Below are 22,968 nucleotides of genomic sequence, written 5' to 3'. Positions count from 1 at the left end.
TATATTGAAATACGTTGCTCTAAATTACCAAAGTCAGAGGTCTATGTAACTGTTATATAAACAAAGAGAACCCAGCTGTTATAATAGGAAAAATGTTTTTTCCTTTGCCATGTTTCTGACACTCATGGAAAAAAATCTGCAGACACCGTAAACAATTTTTAGGGTCATGATTCGACAATAAAAGCAGTAATTAAAATGTCAGATGCAGGTAACATTCAAAACTTTAATATGTCCTAGCATCCTCTCTCCTATCAGCTGAGCCCTGTTAGAGACAAGTAGGAGAGGAAATACTCTCACTTCCCCTCAGAGTCCCTTCCTCTACCTCATTCCAAGGTTTCTATTGGCTGATTTGGTTCACTAGCTTCACTACTCGCTGGTCTTGGCTGGTGTATAAAGCTGCAACACAGTAGTAGTTTTAAAGATATTTTAATTTTTATCCCTAGAGAATTTGGCAGGACGATTTACCATAAAACATATAAATGATCACCAGTCCCGGAAATGCTCTGGAGGTGGGGTTTAGTGAAATCCATGTCCCTCCCTTTTCTCAGATCCCACCCCTGTATTGGTCTCCAAGCCCACCCCAGCAAGCTACCTTGGGATACCTGGCCACAGTCTAGGTGCTGCACTTGATGGCCATGGTCATGCCCAGAGCCTGCCCCCTGCACCGACAGGGAATGGCAGTGCATGCACGGTTTCCAGAAGACCTGGAAGAAGATGGAGAGGATGGGGGTGGTGGTCACACCTTATGCAAGTGTTTCCATCTTTCTGGTTCAGACTTGACATTTGTGGCCCTCTCAGTCACAAACTGTCCACATGGATAATGGGGGATGTCTCCAGACGTTAAAATTCCCACAGTAGTTTGTCCCACAGGAGCCCCAGCTTCACCATGAGATGTTCTCAGCTGCAGGTCCTGGAGGTCTGCATCCACTTCATGTTAAAATCACTCTGAGGTTGATCTCCTTTAGTTGCCTTTCTGCCTTGAGGCTGTGTGGACACTGCCTGCTGTTGGGGAAATATAATTTAAAATGAAATATTTTCCCAGATCAGAAAACCTCTTTGCAAAAGCAGTAGAGAAATGAAAGGGTTTTTTTTTTTAATTGAATAAGCATTAAGCCAGAATGTGATGTAAATCATAGGCAATCTGCTGACACTAAAGAGTTTGCAAAATCAGAAACAAATCACAAAAAAATAAAAAATAAAAACAAATCACAATTTTATAGCCAAGCAGAAAAGTCTATTGCCTATATGTTCCCAAGATAAACAATAGCTAGTCATGAGGTGAGAGTACTTGACCTCACTATTTGTAACACACAGTTCATGCTGGATTCATTGGTAGTTGGGGTGACCATCTTTTGTCCAGAGGAAAAAACAAACTTCTCGTAACTTTATGACAAGAGGTAATTTTGCAGCTTGGAGCAAGTTTCCAGGAGATGGAAGTTAGACTCCCACCCTTTGAGGAAAAAAGCCCTCAAAATGGAGTTCAGGGGCTTCCCTGGTGGTGCAGTGGTTAAGAATCCACCTGCCAATGCAGGGGACACGGGTTCGATCCCTGGTCCGGGAAGATCCCACATGCCATGGAGCACCTAAGCCTGGGGGCCACAACTACTGAGCCTGCACTCTAGAGCCTGCGAGCCACAACTGCTGAAGCTCATGTGCCACAACTACTGAAGCCCACGCACCTAGAGCCCGTGCTTGGCAACAAGAGAAATCATCGCAATGAAAAGCCCACGCACCACAACGTAGAGTAGCCCCCACTCGCCACAGCTATAGAAATCCCGCGCGTAGTAACCAAGACCCAACTCAGCCAATAAATAAATAAATAAATAAAATCTATTTAAAAAAAAAAAAATGGAGCCCATATTGCTAAGAGAGTTACTTTAAATGGACCTGGCAGAAGTTAAAGAAGGCAGGGTTTAGGCACATTCTTGGGGCTGGGGGGGAGGGGGAGGTGAGAACCATGAACTTTTGAACTAGGCCAAACCATAAATAGTCCAAAGATTCTACAAGAATAATCTGGAACTTGTCACAGTAACAGACTTCTACCTCCCACTAGTGATAATGGGGGTCAAAATTTGCCACACCAAAATGTCTCTTTGGCAAGCAGGTTATTTCAAGCTGAAAAGAATCAGTACCCAAAAGGCTCAGGAAAAAACACTGACCTTCTTCCTAACTGCCTAAAAGAATGTAGATAGAGGGCCTTTTCCTGGAATAGAGATATCAGCAGAGAGATCTACAAAGAATATGGACTAGGTATGGTGGGGGAAGCTTGGCAGGGCCTAGAGATCAGAGTTCACTGTGTCCCATTGTCTCTCCCTGGCCCAGCAGACATTTGTTTACCAAACATTTGTTTTTCCCTCTTCATGTGAATTGCCTCAAAACACTACTACCAACATCTTTTGTCTTTAGCTGAAGATGGCATTTAAGGTGAGGGCTAAGTCCATTTTGGCAAGTCACTCAGTTTTCCTGGGCCTCTCCCATATATACGTTATTAAAACCTAAAAGAACCTAGATGGTTAGAGGAAAATTTCTCCCTGCCGACAAGAGCCTTTAGCAACCAACCATGTATAAATACGAATAGCTTCAGCTTGCGAGTACTAATCATAATTCTTTCAAAACAACGTTTGCAACCTTTTGGGTTTTTGCCTTTATCAACCCCTGCCTTTTCTCTCCTCCTTGGAACACATTTTCAACTCCTACTCAAATCTTTTGTCTACCAAATTACAATTCTCAGACCAAAAATAAAGCTTTTCTTTGCAGCTCTGCTGTGAATTTTGTTTGACACATCCCACAGAACGTGGGAGATAGGGGTGCTATCTTCTTCGATGTTCCATTCCAAAGAGAAGGCTCCTAGGTCCTTGGAAGACATTCTTGGGTTATAATGCCAACAAACGATCTATTCATTTTCAAAAGGATTTATATACATGTCAAAGGAAGGAGAAAGTACAGGTTTTCTAAAGTTTCCTAAAGCTCTAAGAAAAATATGAGGAGGGATCTCTTCCCTTATTTTCAACAGGGAGAATTAAGTCTCTTATTGTTAATTTGTATTTGTCTCTATATTGCTGAGTAATTTTCCTACTTAAATCTCTTCCCTGACCTCCAACACACATCCCTCGTGCTGTTCAAAGCCCTTACTGGGAAGATAGTTTCATGCCCTTCAAACTCTCCCAGGCTCCTTAAGGGCAGTGTCTGCTGTAGTGCTCCAAGTGCAGCCCTAGATGCTGCATCCTTTCCCTGGGCCTGGAATTCTGTAGATCACACTCCTTCCCTGAGATTCCTCATCCTCAAGTTCTCCTGGGTAGGGACCTGCCTCTCCCCAGAACTTCCCTTGGCAGCCATTGGCTTGGGAAGTCCCCTGACCCCTGTGCTCAGAGAGGTGACAGGTTCCTGTTCTGTGATGAGTCTCTTGTGTCCCATGTCACATCAAATGACTGTGCTGGGTGTTCCGATTCCAATTCCCACCGGAAGTTCCAATTCCCACTGGAAACTGTCCTTCCCAGTAGGGGCGCATATTTATTCCATTCCTGTTTCCCAAAGTTGACCTGAAATTGATTATTTTTCTTTTTAATTTTCAAAGTACTTCTCCTTTTAAATGTATTTTGTCAGATTCAGATTATGAGGTTTCTATGATTTTCTAATTCTTATTATATATTGAAAATATTCACATTTATTTATATGTAGTATATCATTTTACTCCAATTTTAAAGTTCACTTGGTAAAGATGTCCAAGATATTCACAACTTACTTTACCCAGTTTAGCCTAATACTCAACAGCCTAGTTTCTTCCCTTAATTTGTTATATTAGTGAAAATTTTCCCTCAAGTTTCTTTGCTCTTTTCGACACATGTTAAATGATTCCAACAGAGCCCATCTGTTCACATTGGAGAAATTGCTCAGAGCTTATTTCCATATGTGAACTGTTTTTATATTTTCTAGCACTAATAACTAGGTCTCAACTCAACATTTAAAAAAAAAATTACTGTGACTTTATAGAAAAAAAAAATGTCTGTGTTTAACCACTGAAGAAGTTTCCTTGGCTCAGGCACATGAAAACATCCTGGAATTTTTAGAGTTATGGTCAGAAAACCAAACCCTGCCTGCATGCCCCTAGAGGGCAATGGGCTTTTCATTGTTGGAAGATTTTTGATAACTGATTCCATCTCCTTACTTGTCGTTAGTCTGTTCAGATTTTGTTTGTGATTCAGTCATGGTAGGTTGTATATTTCTAGGAATTTACTTTTCTAGGTTATCAAATTGGTTGTACTGTTCATAGATCTTTTGTATTTGTTATTTGTTGTAATATCTCTTCTTTCATTTCTGATTTTGAGTCTTCTTTCTTAGTGTAGGTAAAATTTTACCAATTTTATCTTTTAAAAATCCAGCTCTTAGTTTCCTTGACCTTTCTTTTTTTTAATTTCTGGTCTCTATTTTATTTATTTCTACACTGATCTTTGATATTTCCTTCCTTCTACTAACTTGAGCTTAGTTTTTTTTCTTCTTTTCCAGTCGCTTGAGCAGTAAAGTTAGGTTTGAGATTTTTTTTACTGTGAGTCAAAAAGGATCTTGCTGTGATTTATGTCATAGAGTGTTCTGCCTATGTTTTCCTCTAAGAGTTTGATAGTGTCTGGCCTTACATTTAGGTCTTTAATCCATTTTGAGTTTATTTTTGTGTATGGTGTTAGGGAGTGTTCTAATTTCATTCTTTTACATGTAGCTGTCCAGTTTTCCGAGCACCACTTACTGAAGAGGCTGTCTTTTCACCACTGTATATTCTTGCCTCCTTTATCAAAAATAAGGTGACCATATGTGCGTGGGTTTACCTCTGGGCTTTCTATCTTGTTCCATTGATCTATATTTCTGTTTTTGTGCCAGCAGCATACTGTCTGATTACTGTAGCTTTGTAGTATAGTCTGAAGTCAGGGAGCCTGATTCCTCCAGCTCTGTTTTTCTTTCTCAAGATTGCTTGGGCTATTCGGGGTCTTTTGTGTTTCCATACAAATTGTGAAATTTTTTGTTCTAGTTCTGTGGAAAATGCCATTGGTAGTTTGATAGGGATTGCATTGACTCTGTAGATTGCTTTGGGTAGTATAGTCATTTTCACAATGTTGATTCTTCCAATCCAAGAACCTGGTATATCTCTCCATCTATTTGTATCATCTTTAATTTCTTTCATCAGTGTCTTACAGTTTTCTGCATACAGGTCCTTTGTCTCCTTAGGTAGGTTTATTCCTAGGTATTTTATTGTTTTTGTTGCAAAGGTAAATAGAAGTGTTTCCTTAATTTCTCTTTCAGATTTTTCATCATTAGTGTATAGGAATGCAAGAGATTTCTGTGCATTCATTTTGTACCCTGCTACTTTACCAAATTCATTGATTAGCTCTAGTAGTTTTCTGGTAGCATCTTTAGGATTCTCTATGTATAGTATCATGTCATCTGCCAACAGTGACAGTTTTACTTCTTCTTTTCCGATTTGGATTCCTTTTATTTCTTTTTCTCCTCAGATTGCTGTAGCTAAGACTTCCAAAACTATGTTGAATAATAGTGGTGAGAGTGGGTAACCTTGTTTTGTTCTTGATCTTAGTGGAAATGGTTTCAGTTTTTCACCATTGAGAATGATGTTGGCTGTGGGTTTGTCATATATGGGCTTTATTATGTTGAGGTAAGTTCCCTCTATGCCTACTTTCTGGAGGGTTTTTATCATAAATGGGTGTTGAAATTTGTCGAAAGTTTTTCTGCATCTATTGAGATGATCATATGGTTTTTATCCTTCAATTTGTTAGTATGGTGTATCACATTGATTGATTTGCGTATATTGAAGAATCCTTGCATTCCTGGGATAAACCCCACTTGATCATGGTGTATGATACTTTTAATGTGCTGTTGGATGCTGTTTGCTAGTATTTTGTTGAGGATTTTTGCATCTATGCTCATCAGTGATATTGGCCTGTAGTTTTCTTTCTTTGTGACACCTTTTTCTGGTTTTGGTATCAGGATGATGGTGGCCTCGTAGAATGAGTTTAGGAGTGTTCCTCCCTCTGCTATATTTTGGAAAAGTTTGAGAAGGATAGGTGTTAGCTCGTCTCTAAATGTTTGATAGAATTCACCTGTGAAGCCATCTGGTCCTGGGCTTTTGTTTGTTGGAAGATTTTTAATCACAGCCTCAATTTCAGTGCTTGTGATTGGTCGGTTTATATTTTCTATTTCTTCCTGATTCAGTCTCGGAAGGTTGTGCTTTTCTAAGAATTTGTCCATTTCTTCCAGGTTGTCCATTTTACTGGCATATTGTTGCTTGTAGTAATCTCTCATGATCCTTTGTATTTCTGCACTGTCAGTTGTTACTTCTCCTTTTCATTTCTAATTTTATTGATTTGAGTCTTCTCCTTTTTTTACTTGATGAGTCTGGCTAATGGTTTATCAACTTTGTTTACCTTCTCAAAGAACCAGCTTTTAGTTTTATTGACCTTTGCTATCGTTTCCTTTTTCATTTATTTCTGATCTGATCTTTATCGTTCATCTTTTTCATTTATTTCTGATCTGATCTTTATGATTTCTTTCCTTCTGCTAACTTTGGGGGTTTTTTGTTCTTCTTTCTCTAATTACTTCAGATGTAAGGTTAGGGTGTTTATTGAGATGTTTCTTGTTTCTTGAGGTAGGATTGTATTGCTATAAACTTTCGTCTTAGAACTGCTTTTGCTGCATCCCATAGGTTTTGGGCCATCGTGTTTTCACTGTCACTTGTTTCTAGGTGTTTTTTGATTTCCTCTTTGATTTCCTCAGTGATCTCTTGGTTATTTAGTAGCGTATTGTTTAGCCTCCATGTGTTTGTATGTTTTACAGCTTTTTTCCTATAATTGATATCTAGTCTCATAGCGTTGTGGTCAGAAAAGATACTTGATACAATTTCAATATTCTTAAATTTACCAAGGCTTGCTTTGTGACCCAAGATATGATCTATCCTGGAGAATGTTCCATGAGCACTTGAGAAGAAAGTGTATTCTGTTGTTTTTGTATGGAATGTTCTATAAATATCAATTAAGTCCATCTTCTTTAATGTGTCATTTAAAGCTTGTGTTTCCTTATTTATTTTCATTTTGGATGATCTGTCCATTGGTGAACGTGGGGTGTTAAAGTCCCCTACTATGATTGTGTTACTGTTGATTTCCCCTTTTATGGCTATTAGCATTTGCCTTATGTACTGAGGTGCTCCTATGTTGGGTGCATAAATATTTACAATTGTTATATCTTCTTCTTGGATTGATCCCTTGATCATTATGTAGTGTCCTTCTTTGTCTCTTGTAGTAGTCTTTATTTTAAAGTCTATTTTGTCTGATATGAAATTGCTATTCCAGCTTTCTTTTGACTTCCATTTGCATGGAATATCGTTTTCCATCCTCTCACTTTCAGTCTGTATGTGTCCCTAGGTCTGAAGTTGGCCTCTTGTAGACAGCATATATATTGGTCTTGTTTTTGGATCCATTCAGCTAGTCTATGTCTTTTGGTTGGAGCATTTAATCCATTTACATTTAAGGTAATTTTCAATATGTATGCTCCTATTACCATTATCTTGTTTGGGGTTTGTTTTTGTAGGTCTTTTCCTTCTCTTGTGTTTCCTGCCTAGAGAAGTTCCTTTAGCATTTGTTGTACAACTGGTTTGGTGGTGCTGAATTCTCTTAGCTTTTGCTTGTCTGTAAAGATTTTAATTTCTCCGTCAAATCTGAATGAGATCCTTGCTGCGTAGAGTAATCTTGGTTGTAGGTTTCTTCCTGTCATCACTTTAAATATGTCCTGCCACTCCCTTCTGGCTTGCAGAATTTCTGCTGAAAGATCAGCTGTTGACCTTATAGGGATCCCCTTGTATGTTATTTGTTGCCTTTCCCTTGCTGCTTTTAATATTTCTTCTTTGTATTTAATATTTGATAGTTTGGTTAAGATGTATCTTGGCGTGTTTCTCCTTGGATTTATCCTGTATGGGACTCTCTGAGCTTCCTGGACTTGATTGACTATTTCCTTTCCCATATTAGGGAAGTTTTCAACTATCATCTCTTCAAATATTTTCTCAGAACTTTTCTTTTTATTTTCTTCTCTAGGGACCCCTATAATTCGAATGTTGGTGTGCTTAATGCTGTCCCAGAGGTCTCTGAGACTGTCCTCCATTCTATTCATTCTTTTTTCTTTATTCTGCTCTGCAGTAGTTATTTTCACTATTTTATCTTCCAGGTCACTTATCCGTTCTTCTGCCTTAGTTATTCTGCTATTGATTCCTTCTAGAGAATTTTAAATTTCATTTATGGTGTTTTTCATCATTGTTTGTTTGCTCTTTAGTTCTTCTAGGTCCTTGTTAAACATTTCTTGTATTTTCTCCATTCTATTTCCAAGATTTTTGATCGTTTTCACTATCACTACTCTGAATTCTTTTTCAGGTAGACTGCCTATTTCCTCTTCATTTGTTTGGTCTGGTGGGTTTTACCTTGCTCTTTCATCTGCTGTGTGTTTCTCTGTCTTCTCATTTTGCTTGACTTACTGTGTTTGGTGTCTCCTTTTCGCAGGCTGCAGGTTCGTAGTTCCCGTTGTTTTTGGTGTCTGCCCCAGTGGCTAAGGTTGGTTTAGTAGGTTGTGTAGGCTTCCTGGTGGAGGGGACTAGCGCCCGTGTTCTGGTGGATGAGGCTGGATCTTGTCTGTCTGGTGGGCAGGACCACATCTGGTGGTGTGTTTTGGGGTATCTGTGACCTTATTATGATTTTAGGCAGCCCCTCTGTTAATGGGAGGGGTTGTGTTCCTGTCTTGCTAGGGTGGCATATGACACCTTGGCATAGGGTGTCCAGCACTGTAGCTTGCTGGTCATTGAGTGGAGCTGGGTCTTAGCGTTGAGATGGTGATCTCTGGGAGAGCTTTTGCCCTTTGATATTATGTGCAGCCGGGAGGTCTCTGGTTGACCAATGTCCTGAACTCGGCTCTTTCACCTCAGAGGCACAGGCCTGACACCGGCCTGAGCACCAAGACCCTGTCAGCCACACAGCTCAGAAGAAAAGGGGGAAAGAAAGAAAAGAAAGAAAGAAAGACAGACAGACAGACAGACAGAAAGAAAGAAAGAAAGAAAGAAAGAAAGAAAGAAAGAGAAAGGAAGAAAGAAAATAGCTATTAAAATTAAAAATTAAAAAATTATTGAAAATAAAACAGTTAAAAAGTAATAAAAAAAGAAAGAAGAGAGCAACCAAACCAAAAAACAAATCCACCAATGATAAGTGCTAAAAACTATGCTAAAAAAAAAAAAAAGGATGTTCTTCCATCTGATTAAATCCTTCCCAGAGACTTTCAATGGTGACATATGAAACAACAGTAACGAAGGCATAAAATAAACAGATTTCAAAACTCAGGTTGAAAGCCATCAAAAAGTAAAGTAGCCTTTTCAAGAAATCTCAAATAAACACTAAATTAAGATCACAGAACTTTTCCACAGGTATCCTTGTAACTTTGACAGCCATTACAGGCTTTATGATTTTGATTTTTCACTACTAAGCAGAATTTAACGTGAATAACCTCTGATAAGAATTTAGTTTCCTCTAGTATGAATCTGATGTGCAGCCTGTTGTGAGAAAATGGTGAAACAGTTTATCATATTCATTACTTCTAAGATTTCTCTACAATATAAATTCTGTGGTGAATCCTAAGGTCAGACCGTATGTTTTCTCTCTGATGTGAATCGTCTCATGACCCCAAAAGTGTGAACATTTGATAAAAGCTTAACTCATTCATTACATTTATAAAGTTTCTCTCCAGGAGGAATTCTAACATTACATAAGGCTTGATCTTTGGATAAAAGCCCTGCCATACCCATTACATTTATGTGCTTTCTTTCAAAGATGTATATTCTGTTGTCTAGTTAAGTGTGAGCCCTACTTAGAGGCTTTGCCAAATACATGACTTTTATATGGTTTCTATTCAGTGTGGACTCTTTGATGTCGAGTAAGGCTTGAATATGCATAAAAGGTTTTGCCGCACACATTACATTTGTGAGGTTTCTCTCCACTATGAATTATCTGATGATCTCCAATGCATAATCTTTGGATAAAAGCATTACTACGTATATTAGGTTAACAAAGTTTCTTTTCAGTATGCATTTTCTGATGTCTAGTAAGGTTTGCAAATTGGCTAAATGCCTTGCTGCACTCATTACATCTGTAAGGCTTCTCCCCTGTATGGATTCTTTGATGTCGGCTAAGGCTTGAACACACATTAAAGGCTTTGCCACACTCATTACATTTGTAAGGCTTCTCTCCAGTATGAATTATCTGATGTATGACAAGGTTAGAGGACTGGTTAAAGGCTTTGCCACATTCCTTACATTTGTAAGGCTTTTCTCCACTATGGATTCTCTTATGTTGAGTAAGGCTTGAACGCTCCATAAAGGCTTTGCCACACTCATTACATCTGTAAGGTTTCTCTCCTGTATGAATTCTCTGGTGAATTACAAGATTTGAATGTTGACTACAGACCTTGCCACATACACCACATTTATATGGTTTCTCTCCCGTATGGATTCTCTGGTGTCTGGTGAGGTGTGAGACTCGGTTAAAGGATTTGTCACACTCATTACATTTGTAAGGTCTCTGCCCCGAATGAATTCTCTGATGATTAGTGAGATTTGAGCTTCCTCTAAAAGCCTTCCCACATTCGTTACATTTATAAGGTTTCTCTCCAGTATGGATTCTCTTATGTTGAGTTAGGCTTGAATGCCCAGAAAAAGCTTTGCCACACTCACTACATTTGTAAGGTTTCTCTCCAGTATGAATTTTCTGATGACTTGCAAGATTTGAATTCTGACTACAGCTCTTGCCACATATATTACACTTATAGGGTTTCTCTCTGGTATGGATTCTCCGATGTCTAGCAAGGTTTGCAAATTGCATAAAGGCTTTATCACACTCATTACATTTGTAAGGTTTCTGCCCAGAATGAATTCTCTGATGACTAGTGAGGTTTGAGCCTTCTCTAAAAGCTTTCCCACAATCATTACATTTGTAAGGCTTTTCAGTAATATGTGCTCTCTGATGTTGTGTAAGTAATGAAGGATGTACAAAAATCTTCCCAGATTTATTACAAATGCTGATGCTGACACTAGGAAGAATTCTTTGAAGTGGTGGAGCAGAACAACTATTGTTGATCAACTTCTCAACTTGGTTGCATTTATAAACTTTCTCTTTGGTTTGAAACTTCTGAAGTTCAGCCAGATGAGACTGAAACCTTAATCCAACTTCATTCTCAAAACATGTTATATATGTGTTTTCTGCATAGGTTATGTTATTTTTTAGTTTTAACAAATACCTTATATATGACTTCTCATGTTTATAATATTGAGAAGTACTTTTTCTTACAGATACACTCTGCTTTAGAGGGAAATCATTCCAGGATTTGTTCTGTTGTTGATCTCTTCTACTAGTGAGATTTTTGTTATAGGTTGTAATAACTCCTTTGTAATTTGTTTCATCATATCCACAATGACCTTCAAACTCACGCATATTTTGCTGGACTTCCCTGAAATCAAAATCCTTGATGTCATTTCTTTTGTGTCTTCCCAACATCAATGTTGGGAATAATTCTCCTTTGTTAATATCCTCTTTTGGTGACAATTCCTTGATCACACATCAAGTAGCGATATCTGAAAGATATAAACAACCATAGGTTTCCTATTAACTAGAGTTGTAAAATAAATATTTTATACTGAAAACATCGTATTAGACCAAAAGTAATACTTATAGTTATAAAACTCCTCAACCATGGTATGCAAATATTAGGAATACAAAGAGAATAGGATTCCTCAATAAAGAAAGGGTGATTACAGGGACTTCCCTGGTGGTCCAGCGGTTAAGACTCCATGCTCCCAATGCAGGGCCCAGGTTCGATCCCGGGTCAGGGAACTAGATCCCGCATGCTGCAACTAAAAAAAGATCCTGAATACCACAACTAAAGATCCCACATGCCACAACTAAAGATTCCACATGCCACAACTAAAGATCTCACAGGCCGCAACTAAAGATCCCACACACCACAACTAACACCCAGTGCAGCCCAATAAATAAATAAATATTTTTTTTAAAAAAGGGTGATTACAGGTAGACAAAATCATTTGTAGGAAAGCCTAGTTAAAACACCCTGGGATCAAACCACTCACAGTATGAAAATTTACATAGGCCCTGAAACAGGTGGTATCCTTCTGTTATCACCTCAAAGTACACACCAACTGTCAGTAGACACATGGGTGTCTCATATTTGAAGAAAAGCAATATTATATTAACATTTACTGTATAATAATTGTACCCAAATAAATGTTAAAGCAGACATTATATACTATAATGGTAAATAATCTCTAACAAACTTATTTAAATTTGTTAGATAAGTGGCTATTCACAAGTACAAAATAAAAATAGCACTGGGAAAATAAAAAAGAACTTGATAGAAAATCATTGTAAGAATAACATAATATTGTTCTGAATTCCTATAATAAAACTATCTATACTCATGCAGAATAGGCATTTTGAAAAATCAACCACTCGTGTATGAGTCACAATACATAAAAGATACTGAAAACCCATTATCTATAAATCATAATTTTAAAAAATCAAACATTTTAGAAACCCATGATAAATCCAGAAGATAAATAATAAGTAAATACAATTATAAAACAATGTAATCTGTGGTATTCTAAATACTTCTTCCTTCAGTACAAAGAAGGGACTTCTGTTCTAGAGGAGTACATAATATGAGAACTGGAAAATATGTTAAGAACCACTGACTTTTGAAATATCCAGTTCAGCTAAATACATAATATTTTAAAGGCTAAGAATTGGGGAAGTAATCAGAAATAAGAATTATGATTTCATGCCTGCAGTTAAATAACAGTCAATAAAAAAGAGCAATTTCCTAACTATGGAGAAACCTTTAAGTATGCAATGCTGCAGTCACAAAATACGTGTACTACAGAGTATGTGCTCTGAAAATGTATTAACTAAGGTCGGAGACAACACTGATATGGAATAAATTACAAAATGAATACAGACAAAATATAATGCAAGCAAAGGTAAATCTCATAGTTTTAAACATAAGAGAAAGTTTTAAAATCTTAGGAAATAAAGCTACATTTTCATACCATGCAATGTTCTAAGGCCTCTAAAGTCATTAACTTATTTAAACATTCTTGAGGTAAATTATCATAATTTTTCAGATTAAAAAAACAATGGCCCGTGGGGTTTATATAGCCAATAACAATTTACACAGAAAGTAAACTTGAGAGCCAAGATTTGAACCTGGGCTGCAGGCTCACATCACACGCTCTTAGGCACTAAACACCACTGCCCACTCAGGAAGTAAGCACAAAGGTCACAGCAAATCCCAGCAGCATAGAGAAATGCTTCAAGAAAAATCACAGGAAGGCAGCTGTGTTACTAAGAGTGCTACTGAACTCTCTCTCCTGGATAACGGCATCTGAGCCATCACTTGCTGAACATGTTGGTTTAGACAGCTAGTAGACCATGGTGTTGTCCTGATCAAGCTGTCCTCTGGAAAAGCAGAGATCTTTATACAGGGTGGGGGAAGAGGTAAGGGGAGGGAGTTCTGAAGCAACTTGGACGTCCAGCGGCTAAAATCAATATGCTAAGGAGGTAACAGTATGCTCCATCCAGATCAATAAACGATCTGAGGAAAGGTGGAAGAACAGAGCTTGTGCTTACAACTGTGCTGGGACAGTGCAAAAAAGAATACACTGACCCATTCTGTGGGAAATATACTATGGGTGTGGGGGGAATAATGGAAGAGATTAAAGAGGGAGTCAGTGTGATACAGTGGGACATTTACCACTACTCTGCTATTTGCCCTGAAATGTACCAAAATGAACATCCTTGGATTCCTATTTATAGGCATATATTCGAGAGTCTTGAATATTCCATGAGATATGGACAAAAATGTTAATAGGTATTAAAAGCAAAATTCTAGAAATGGCCATCAAAAGGAGAATGAATAAATCCACTTTGTACATACAGGTGCAGATGCAATGAAACTGTCAAGAATCCAGCAACTGGGCTTCCCTGGTGGCACAGTGGTTAAGAATCCGCCTGCCAGTGCAGGGGACACAGGTTCGAGCCCTGGTCTGGGAAGATCCCACATGACGCGGAGCAGCTAAGCCCGTGTGCCACAACTACTGAGCCTGTGCTCTAGAGCCCGTGAGCCACAACTACTGAGCCCACGTGCCACAACTACTGAAGCCCGCGCACCTAGAGCCCGTGCTCCACAACAAAAGAAGCCACCGCAATGAGAAGCCCACGCACCGCAACAAAGAGTAGCCCCCGCTCGCCACAACTAGAGAAAGCTGCGCAGCAACGAAGACCCAATGCAGCCAAAAATAAATTAATTAATTAAAAAAAAAAAAAAAAAAAGAATCCATCAGTGGAGGGTAACCATGAGTGCAAGGTGAGGACAAAGCGTTGAAGGGAAACAAAGTTAGCAGCAGGCTTTTGCCAAGGTTTGAACTTTAGGGAAGATGTGATTATTTTACCTAAAAAGAAATAACATACAAACCAAATTATTAATTACATAACATATTTTCTAAATAGAAATTCACCAATTTTGACATGTTAACCTTTTTGAGGCTGTGTCCTTATATTTGTTATATAAAGATAATAGTGTTTATTTTGCTAGCCTCCTCTAATTATCTGAAATCATGTATTTGGATCTCTTAATACAATCACAAACATAGAGACATGAGATGAGGAATGCTCTTAGTATACATAGCAGTGGATATATAGTTACTATGAATCAATGGAAATTAACATGTACTTATCCAAAATTAATAAATTCGGACTTCATAATGATCATCAGAACATAAGCAACCTCAAGGGAAAAACAACTCAATGACTCATAGTGGGGAATGGATTCTACTGATTCTACTGAAGGGCAGTTGTTCGTAGCAGGAGATTGTAGAAACAACTTTTGGCAGTGCCATGGAAGAGGTCGACGTGGGTAGAGGTGGTCAGTAACATAAGCAGTTGACTGTAGCCAGAGAACAACAGAGCACCGGGATGTGGGTGAACAAGGACCAGGTGAACTTGTTATGGAATCCAGTTTAAAACATGAGGATCAAAATAGCCATCAAGTGTTAACTGAAGAATGTAATTTCCAAAACATTAGAAATTTTGGGGAAAACATAAGTGTTACAAGCAATAGTGGTGAGGACGTACATGGAGCGGAAGAGATTGGCTAAGTTCCCAATAAAATACAATGAGATATTTAAATATTAGTTTAATATACCAAGATTATTGGTTTAATATACCAAGATTGGTTTAATATACCAAGATTATTAGAATAAAGCATTTGAACCAAAATATAAAAAGTCAGTAAGATTCAAATAAAATCCAAGAAGTTGTATTTAGAAAACTTAAGGTATACTATAGAAAAAGAAAAGAAAAGCTTAATATACCCTATACAAGTTATGGGAAATCAATTTAATGGTATTTCTGGGATGAACACAGTAACTTAATAGAAAAAAGTATATTCTCAAAATATGCAATAGGCCCAGTTTTAAAAACCCAATCAATTTGAGAAAAAAAGGTACTTTAATAGCAGATACTACATCAGGTGAAAGAAAAATAAGGGGACTAAGATAATTTTTTCACAAAATTCAGTAGTGAATAAATTTGGGGGAAACTGCTGCTGAGCCATAACTTTCAACACTCAGAAAGGAAATGTTGTAAAATATATTAAAAATATTTGGGCTTCCCTGGTGGTGCAGTGGTTGAGAATCTGCCTGCTAATGCAGGGGACACGGGTTCGAGCCCTGGTCTGGGAAGATCCCACATGCCACGGAGCAACTAGGCCCGTGAGCCACAACTACTGAGCCTGCACGTCTGGAGCCTGTGCTCCGCAACAAGAGAGGCCGCGATAGTGAGAGGCCCACACACCGCGACGAAGAGCGGCCCCCACTTGCCGCAATTAGAGAAAGCTCTTGCACAGAAACGAAGACCCAACACAGCCATAAGTAAATAAATAAATAAATAAGTAATTTTTATAAAAATTTATTACTCCATCCAAGCGGCCCCATGAATTGCAGATATAAAACAGAATCCTGAGTGTCGTCAAAAATATGTAATTAATGATTAAATAAATTTTTTTAAGTTCATTCATAGAACATGGAAATGTGCATAATGAAAATGGCAGTGGCTTAAACATAACAAATTAGGGTAGACTTAAAAAATGGGGGTATCATTTACCTTCCTAGGTTCCGTCAATATGATGCATCACAATCATATTTGTTTGAAGGAGACTGAACAATGGTGCATGCATGGGATGAACAATTTGGCATGAAGAATAGTTTGACCAACGCCTCACAGATACACAGCTGTGACAACGTTCTCCCTGGGATATATGTGTATGCCTGTGATTGCTGGTTCAAAGGGAATGGTCACTAGCTATTTGATCAACAATGCCACGCTCTCCTTCAAAGACAGTGTAACACTCCACAAAGAGCAGAAAGACAACTACAACCACTTATTGGTCAGACTCTCCTGATACTTTCTATCTCAGCATCCTAGGACTTGGGATCACTCAGTGGCTTAAATGGGCACTTCTGTAAGTAGCGGGATGGCACTGTAGTATATTAATCAGAGTGTTCTTCAAAAATTTTCTGTTACAAAGTAAACTCCCTCCATAGGTAAGTTCACCAGTTGTCCATTATCCAAAGTGAGGTATCACAGCAAAAACAGAGGATGATATTCCAATTTCAGAAAAGAAAAATTACACAAACTTAGGAGAATATGAGATCTGGAAGAGCCAAGGTTTGTCCACATTCCCAGACTAGGTAGAGCATTAGAAGGAGGAAAAGACAAGATACGGAAGTAAAGGAAGGAGGTCAGATTTTGCAGGGTCCTTTAAAAGGAGCTGTGTGCTCTGCCCACAGACCCCAGGCTGAGTGCCTGAAAGAGAGATATGCTTCCCATGTGGGACTGGGTTTCAAAGAGACAATCTCTGTGTCCACTGTCTTCACAGTACTGCTGAGTAACAATCTCAGAAGATCCGCCCCACCTGTTATACACTCCTGACATGTGGCAAAAGCACGCCTAAGGAAATGGCTGTGCAGCCTGATGAAGCAGAGAGGCCCTGAGACAGTCCCATGCAGTTGCTCGGGGACCCAAATACAATGGAAGGGAAGCCAATGTTTCTCCATCTCCTAAGAAGGTCTCCCAAATACGGGAACTGAGGATGGAAACCTGGTCAGGCCCTGGAGCCAGGACTACAGAGGAACTGAAGGATCAGTTGGAATCAGATGGAATTGAGTACAAAAGGAGAGACCAAAGGGGAAAGAGGGTCCCTCTGAAACAGCCCTCCTCATCCCTCTCAAAGCCAAGGGACCAAAAAGGTCACAGGAGCCAGATAATACAGTGTTGTAGGGCGTGAAAATGACTTTGCCTTTGTCTCTGCAACAGCTGAAACACCACTGGAAGGTCGGAGGATAACTTTTTGCATGTCTGCAGAACAGAGTAATAGGAGGAGATTTCCTTTGACTGCTCACAAGTACTTTTCTTTTCCCACAGACCTCTCTTATTTGGGGAAAGCTTCTCAAACAATATTTGATGAAGTAGCTTCCTCTCTGACCATCTGAGCTCTTAGCTGTGTTCACGTCTTTGAAACGTTCCCCCCATCTGGTTTTTTTCACTATTTTTACCTCACCCTCCACAGCCCAGGGCTCTCTTTCCCTTGCTTCAAAATGGAAAAAAATATTAAGATCAGAAAGACAGATGCCTGCTTATAAGAAAGGAGAAACATGATGTGCTGGGGCTTTTCCAGAATATAAACCCAGCCCTTTGTTCACCTAAAATGAGAGAATATTACAGGTGGACCTACAAAAATATTTCACTAATTTGTCCACCAACTGCCTTCTTCTGAATGCTTAAAGAATATTTTACATATAGACATCTAGCTCTCTTCCAAGAATTACTGAATCAAAAGTACAGGGGTAAAACCAGGGAATCAGATATTTTTTATTTTACTACAAGGTTTTGTAATTATTCAGGTTGTGGAAGCATCACTAATCTAGTGTAAAGTGGGCAGATCATCTGAAGAAGGGGGAAGGTTAAAGTCCAGATCCCACATCATGAAGCTTTTCATGTCTGAATCAACACAGCTTCAAATCTCCCTGAAAAACAAGGATCTAAAACTCAATCAGCAAAGCAGGGCTCTCCAGAGACTCTCAAGGGGAAAATGTAATGATATACAGGGCAGATCCCAACTTTTAGAGGGAAGTTATCCTCACCCAGGGAGAGCAGGTTCCTGTAGGTCTCCACCATCACGTCCCTGTACAAGGCCCTCTGAGCAGGGTCCAGGCATTCCCACTCCTCCTGAGAGAATTCGATGGCCACATCCCTGAAGGTCAACAGCACCTATACTGAAAAACACATTTCACTAAGGGACCATGGGGAGAGTTCTTATCTTCACACAAAATGATAGGAGAGAGGTGTAAGGATTGATTTGGTTGGAGAGAGTATTTTGACAGATCAGTGTAAGATAATTTTGAGCAAGTCATATATCCCTAATTCTGTGCTATTACACTTTTCAACCACAGAGCATAAAATTCACAAAATCACTATGCATTTCACATTTCGTGGACAGTAAAAGAAATCTACAGATAAAAAATTCATCATCACAAGGTGGTCTATATAGAAGTGCTAGGTAGTACATTCTACACACCAATGATATTTAATTTCTTTGATGAGCTGGCACGTAAGTGGTGTCTTTAGGGATTACAAAGTTCACAGTAGCTTTAAAGAAAGTTTAGAATCTAAAACTTGTGATGATGGTTATAATAGCAAAGACAAAAAGGTTTTCAACATTTACCATGTACTAAGCATTACTCTAATTGTGTATCATTTTGTGTAGTAACATTAGAGAAATATCTGTTCCCACCTTGTTGAGGAGACATCTGTGTCACAGAGACTCTAAGAAACTCACCTCAGGTCACACAGCTAAGAAATGGCAGAGACAGCTCCTGAATTAGGTGGTCCAAATTTAGAACTGAACCTAAAGAATCACAGTTAAGTAACAGATGCAGCATTAAAAGTGCACTGATAGTGGGTTTCCTAAACGAGAAAACTTGAAGGAAGTTCAAAGCTAACAACATGAAACTGCATAAAAGATCATTATAGGGGGGCTTCCCTGGTGGTGTAGTGGTTGAGAATCTGCCTGCCAATGCAGGGGACACGGGTTCGAGCCCTGGTCTGGGAAGATTCCACATGCCGCGGAGCAACTAGGCCCGTGAGCCACAACTAATGAGCCTGCGTGTCTGGAGCCTGTGCTCCGCAACAAGAGAGGCCGCGATAATGAGAGGCCCGCGCACCGCGATGAAGAGTGGCCCCCACTTGCCGCAACTAGAGAAAGCCCTCGCACAGAAACGAAGACCCAACACAGCCATAAATAAATAAATAAATAACCCCCCCCCCAAAAAAAGGGAAAAAAAAAAATATATATATATATAAAAAGATCATTATAGGACTTCCCTGGTGGCGCAGTGGTTAGGAGTCCGCCTGCCAGTGCAGGGGACACAGGTTCGAGCCCTGGTCCGGGAGGATCCCACATGCTGCGGAGCAACTAAGCCCCGTGCGCCACAACTACTGAGCCTGCGCTCTAGGGCCCACGAGCTACAGCTACTGAGCCCGTGTGCCACAACTACTGAAGCCTGCGTGCCTAGAGCCTGTGCTCCACAACAGGAGAGACCACCGCAGTGACAGGCCAGCGCACTGCAGCGAGGAGTGGTCCCCGCTCGCCACAGCTAGGGAGAGCCCCGCGCAGCAACAAAGACCCAACACAGCCAAAAATAAATAAATAAATTTATATATAAAAAAAGATCATTATATACATACACACATGTGCACATAATGTATTTCTCTCCTTACTACTATTAACTCAGTAATGCAATAGTGTAGAAAAAAATCTAAGGCCATGGAAAATATTTAAGAACAATTTTCAAAGGTTAAAATAAATATAAAAGTTATTCATGAAATGATGATGTGTCTTCTATACACATCGTAGGTTTCTGCTTGCATACACACGTGCACATAAACATACTTTCGATAAAAGCAATCTTCTGTGAATGACAGATCTTTTTGAATAAGTTTTTTTAATCTATCAATTTTTTACTCGTGTATTTTAGCATTCTTGGTAAAACAAACATTTATAAATTGTACTTAATTCTAATTAGGTTGTTGTCAACATTATTCTATATTTTCCTAGTCTAAGAAAACTACAGAAATTTTTTAAAATATAGGAAGTTCTACCTTCAATCTCCACGAAATATTTATTGTACATATATGTACAAGAAATATAAAAAGTTCTATTCATTTAAATTTTGATATTTGGCCATTAACATAAGCCAAATAAACTTTATGCAATAATAAAACAATGACTGAAGAGTAGAAAATTTATTAACACTATAGTTTAACAGATTAAAACAGAAGAAAAGATTTATAAAGGCAAATTTTTGAAGAACTTATTGGATAATTAAAAATCATGCCAGGGCTTCCCTGGTGGCGCAGTGGTTGAGAATCTACCTGCCAATGCCGGGGACACGGGTTCGAGCCTTGGTCTGGGAAGATCCCACATGCCGCGGAGCAACTAGGCCCGTGAGCCACAACGACTGAGCCTGCGCGTCTGGAGCTTGTGCTCCGAAACAAGAGAGGCCGCGACAGTGAGAGGCCCACGCACCGCGATGAAGAGTGGCCCCCACTTGCCGCAACTAGAGAAAGCCCTTGCACAGAAACGAAGACCCAACACAGCCAAAAATAAATAAATAAATAAATAAATAAATAAATAAATAATAAAAATAAAGGAATACCTTTAAAAAAAAAATCATGCCAAATAGGAACTTAAAAGTTATTAAGCAAGAGAATTCCAGCAAACACCATGATTAGTAGTATGTAACAGAAGACGCATTTCCACTGACGATGAGGATGATGCAAGGGATATTATGGCCAGGGCTCCTGCCATTCACCATTGCATATTATGCCTGAATTGGGACCAGCAGAAGAGGGAAAAGAAGGAAACACAAAAATAGAGTCAAAGAGTTGGAAATGTTATTGTTCAGATGACACGATGGCAACCTAGAAAAAGGTGTTTTAACTATAAGAAGTAATAACAACATACTGAAAATAATTTTTCTTCTTTAGTAACGGTAATTTAAAACAATACAAACGACATGAGAAATAGTCTGCATTTCCATTAGCAAATATACCACGACACCTATTTACAATACATTTCTAGACCTAGAAGAAACTATAAAACTTTACTGAAGGACATAAAGTCTGAAAATCACAATTCTTACTTGGAAGATGTGGTGACATAAAGACCTCAGTGATTGCAAATTCAGAGCAATTCAAACGCAAAAGAAACATGGGTTTTCCAAATAAAAGTCTGCTGTATCTAGGAGACTCAACATAATTTTGAATTAAAAAAAAGAAAAAAACTAAATGGAGGGACCTGCCAAATTGCAAATGAAGCTATTACTGCATATACTACCTGAAACTTTAAAATAAATGAAATAAAATAGCTACAAGATATCCAAAGAATCTCAGCTAAAGAGAGACTTAGACATTATTTTGAACAATAAAATATTAGGACTAAATGTAATGTAATATTTTTTGTAATCGTGCAACAGGTGAGGTATTCCAAAGCAAGATCAAAAATCAGAGGGCATAAAGGAAAGATTTAGGTTTCAATGCTGTGTACTAAAGAATTTGGCAGGGCTTGGTCCCCAGTTTCTAGAAGTTAACCTTTCAACTCTTGCAGTTTCCTTAGCGGTTGCAGTGTCTTTATTACTCATGGTGGGCCCTGATAATTTATGCTAAAAAGATGATTTATGGTGGGCCCCTAGTTTGATAATGGGATGACTCAGGCTGGAAGGCTGGTCATTTCACAAAGACCAACCAAGTGACTAGCGGTTTGGGGCTCTGAGCCAGGTGATATTAGCCCAACCTCTGAGGAGGGGAGAATCCTGGAGATTCTTATCCATCATGCCTATGTAGTAAAACCCCAATAAAAATAGAGACCCCCCGAACCGCAGGTGGGGAGGACAGGAGGCTGTGGGGCTGCGAAATCCGGCTTTTAAACCAAAAATAAAAAGCGAAACTCACTCACCCGAACGCGTCTGCCGCTCATTCCGATTCACTTCCGGGTCTGCAGGACCTTGAGCCCGCGTGGGCGGAAGAGGCGGTACAGAGGGCGGTGTCTGGGCTGCGCCCAACGAGAGAGGGGATGAGGAGAATGGGCGGGACTAGGCAGAAAGCGCAACAGAGTAGGGGCGGGGTCAGTGTGGGGGCGGGGCCTGGCTTCCCCTCACTCCGCCCCTGGCTGTTTCCGGATCTGTTGCTCCTTCTGTCCAACTGTGCTTGTTTTCTCTGCTTTTTGATTCCTTTAAATCTCTTTGATTTCTTCTGGAGCAGAGCTGCTTCCTGCCTGTTCTAAGTTAATGTTTCAAACAATTTAAGGCGAAAGAGAAGAACCGTAAGGGCCACATGTATGGGAAGCTGAGATGTTTTCCTCAACAAGTTGAAGATGGCAAAATTCAAAAGTTTTTTGTGCGAGTGGATGGAGATATGTGTCTTGTAAGCGAGGGAAATTGGAATGTGATCACGCAGGTGATCCGCTGGGAGGAAGCCTAATTGTTCTCTCCAGAGGCCTGCTTACAACAGGGCAGCTGGCTTTTCCCAGAGGCAGTGACTCCAGAAAGCTAGAGAGACCAAGGTGGAATCAACAATGTCTTTTATAACCTAACCACAGAAATAACATACTGTTACTTCTGCCAGATTCGGTTGGTTACACATACTATCTCTGGTAATTTCTGCTGCTGCTGCTGTTCAAGCAACCAATTGTCCTGCTTCTTCAAGAACTGAACAAGTTCCTGAGAAGCAGGATTTTTGTGCTAAAACTGGGAAATTCCTA

At 39.2% G+C, this 22,968-nt stretch overlaps 1 protein-coding gene and 2 long non-coding RNA genes across 3 annotated transcripts; all 3 read right to left on the bottom strand.

Annotated features, from left to right (window-relative positions):
- Positions 1-410: 410 nt before the first annotated feature.
- On the bottom strand, positions 411-11,599 carry LOC137753064 (uncharacterized). Its single transcript, XR_011071369.1, has 2 exons — positions 11,510-11,599; positions 411-1,002 (listed from the first exon to the last, which is right to left on the bottom strand). It is a non-coding gene; the product is annotated as an uncharacterized lncRNA (long non-coding RNA).
- On the bottom strand, positions 10,089-11,485 carry LOC137753546 (zinc finger protein 677-like). Its single transcript, XM_068528795.1, has 3 exons — positions 11,432-11,485; positions 10,503-11,210; positions 10,089-10,415 (listed from the first exon to the last, which is right to left on the bottom strand). Exons 1-3 carry the CDS (start codon positions 11,483-11,485, stop codon positions 10,089-10,091), a joined length of 1,089 nt encoding a protein of 362 aa, XP_068384896.1.
- Positions 11,600-18,331: 6,732 nt separating the features above from the next.
- Positions 18,332-22,213, bottom strand: LOC137753065 (uncharacterized). Its single transcript, XR_011071370.1, has 3 exons — positions 22,165-22,213; positions 18,988-19,056; positions 18,332-18,424 (listed from the first exon to the last, which is right to left on the bottom strand). It is a non-coding gene; the product is annotated as an uncharacterized lncRNA (long non-coding RNA).
- Positions 22,214-22,968: the final 755 nt, after the last annotated feature.

Source organism: Eschrichtius robustus, chromosome 19 (assembly GCF_028021215.1).
Source record: "Eschrichtius robustus isolate mEscRob2 chromosome 19, mEscRob2.pri, whole genome shotgun sequence".
Lineage (NCBI taxonomy): Eukaryota > Metazoa > Chordata > Mammalia > Artiodactyla > Eschrichtiidae > Eschrichtius > Eschrichtius robustus.
Note: the sequence above shows the minus strand (reverse complement) of the source record. Positions and strands in the feature narration are given on the sequence as shown.

Coding starts and splice junctions, on each gene's coding strand:
- LOC137753546 (XM_068528795.1), bottom strand. CDS start 11,485: ATGATGAAACAAATTACAAAGGAGTTATTACAACCTATAACAAAAATC. Junction 11,211..11,431: donor CTATAACAAAAATCTCACTA/GTAGAAGAGATC, acceptor GCTGAACTTCAG/AAGTTTCAAACCAAAGAGAA. Junction 10,416..10,502: donor AGAAACCATATAAATGTGGT/GTATGTGGCAAG, acceptor AGATGTAATGAG/TGTGGCAAAGCCTTTATGGA.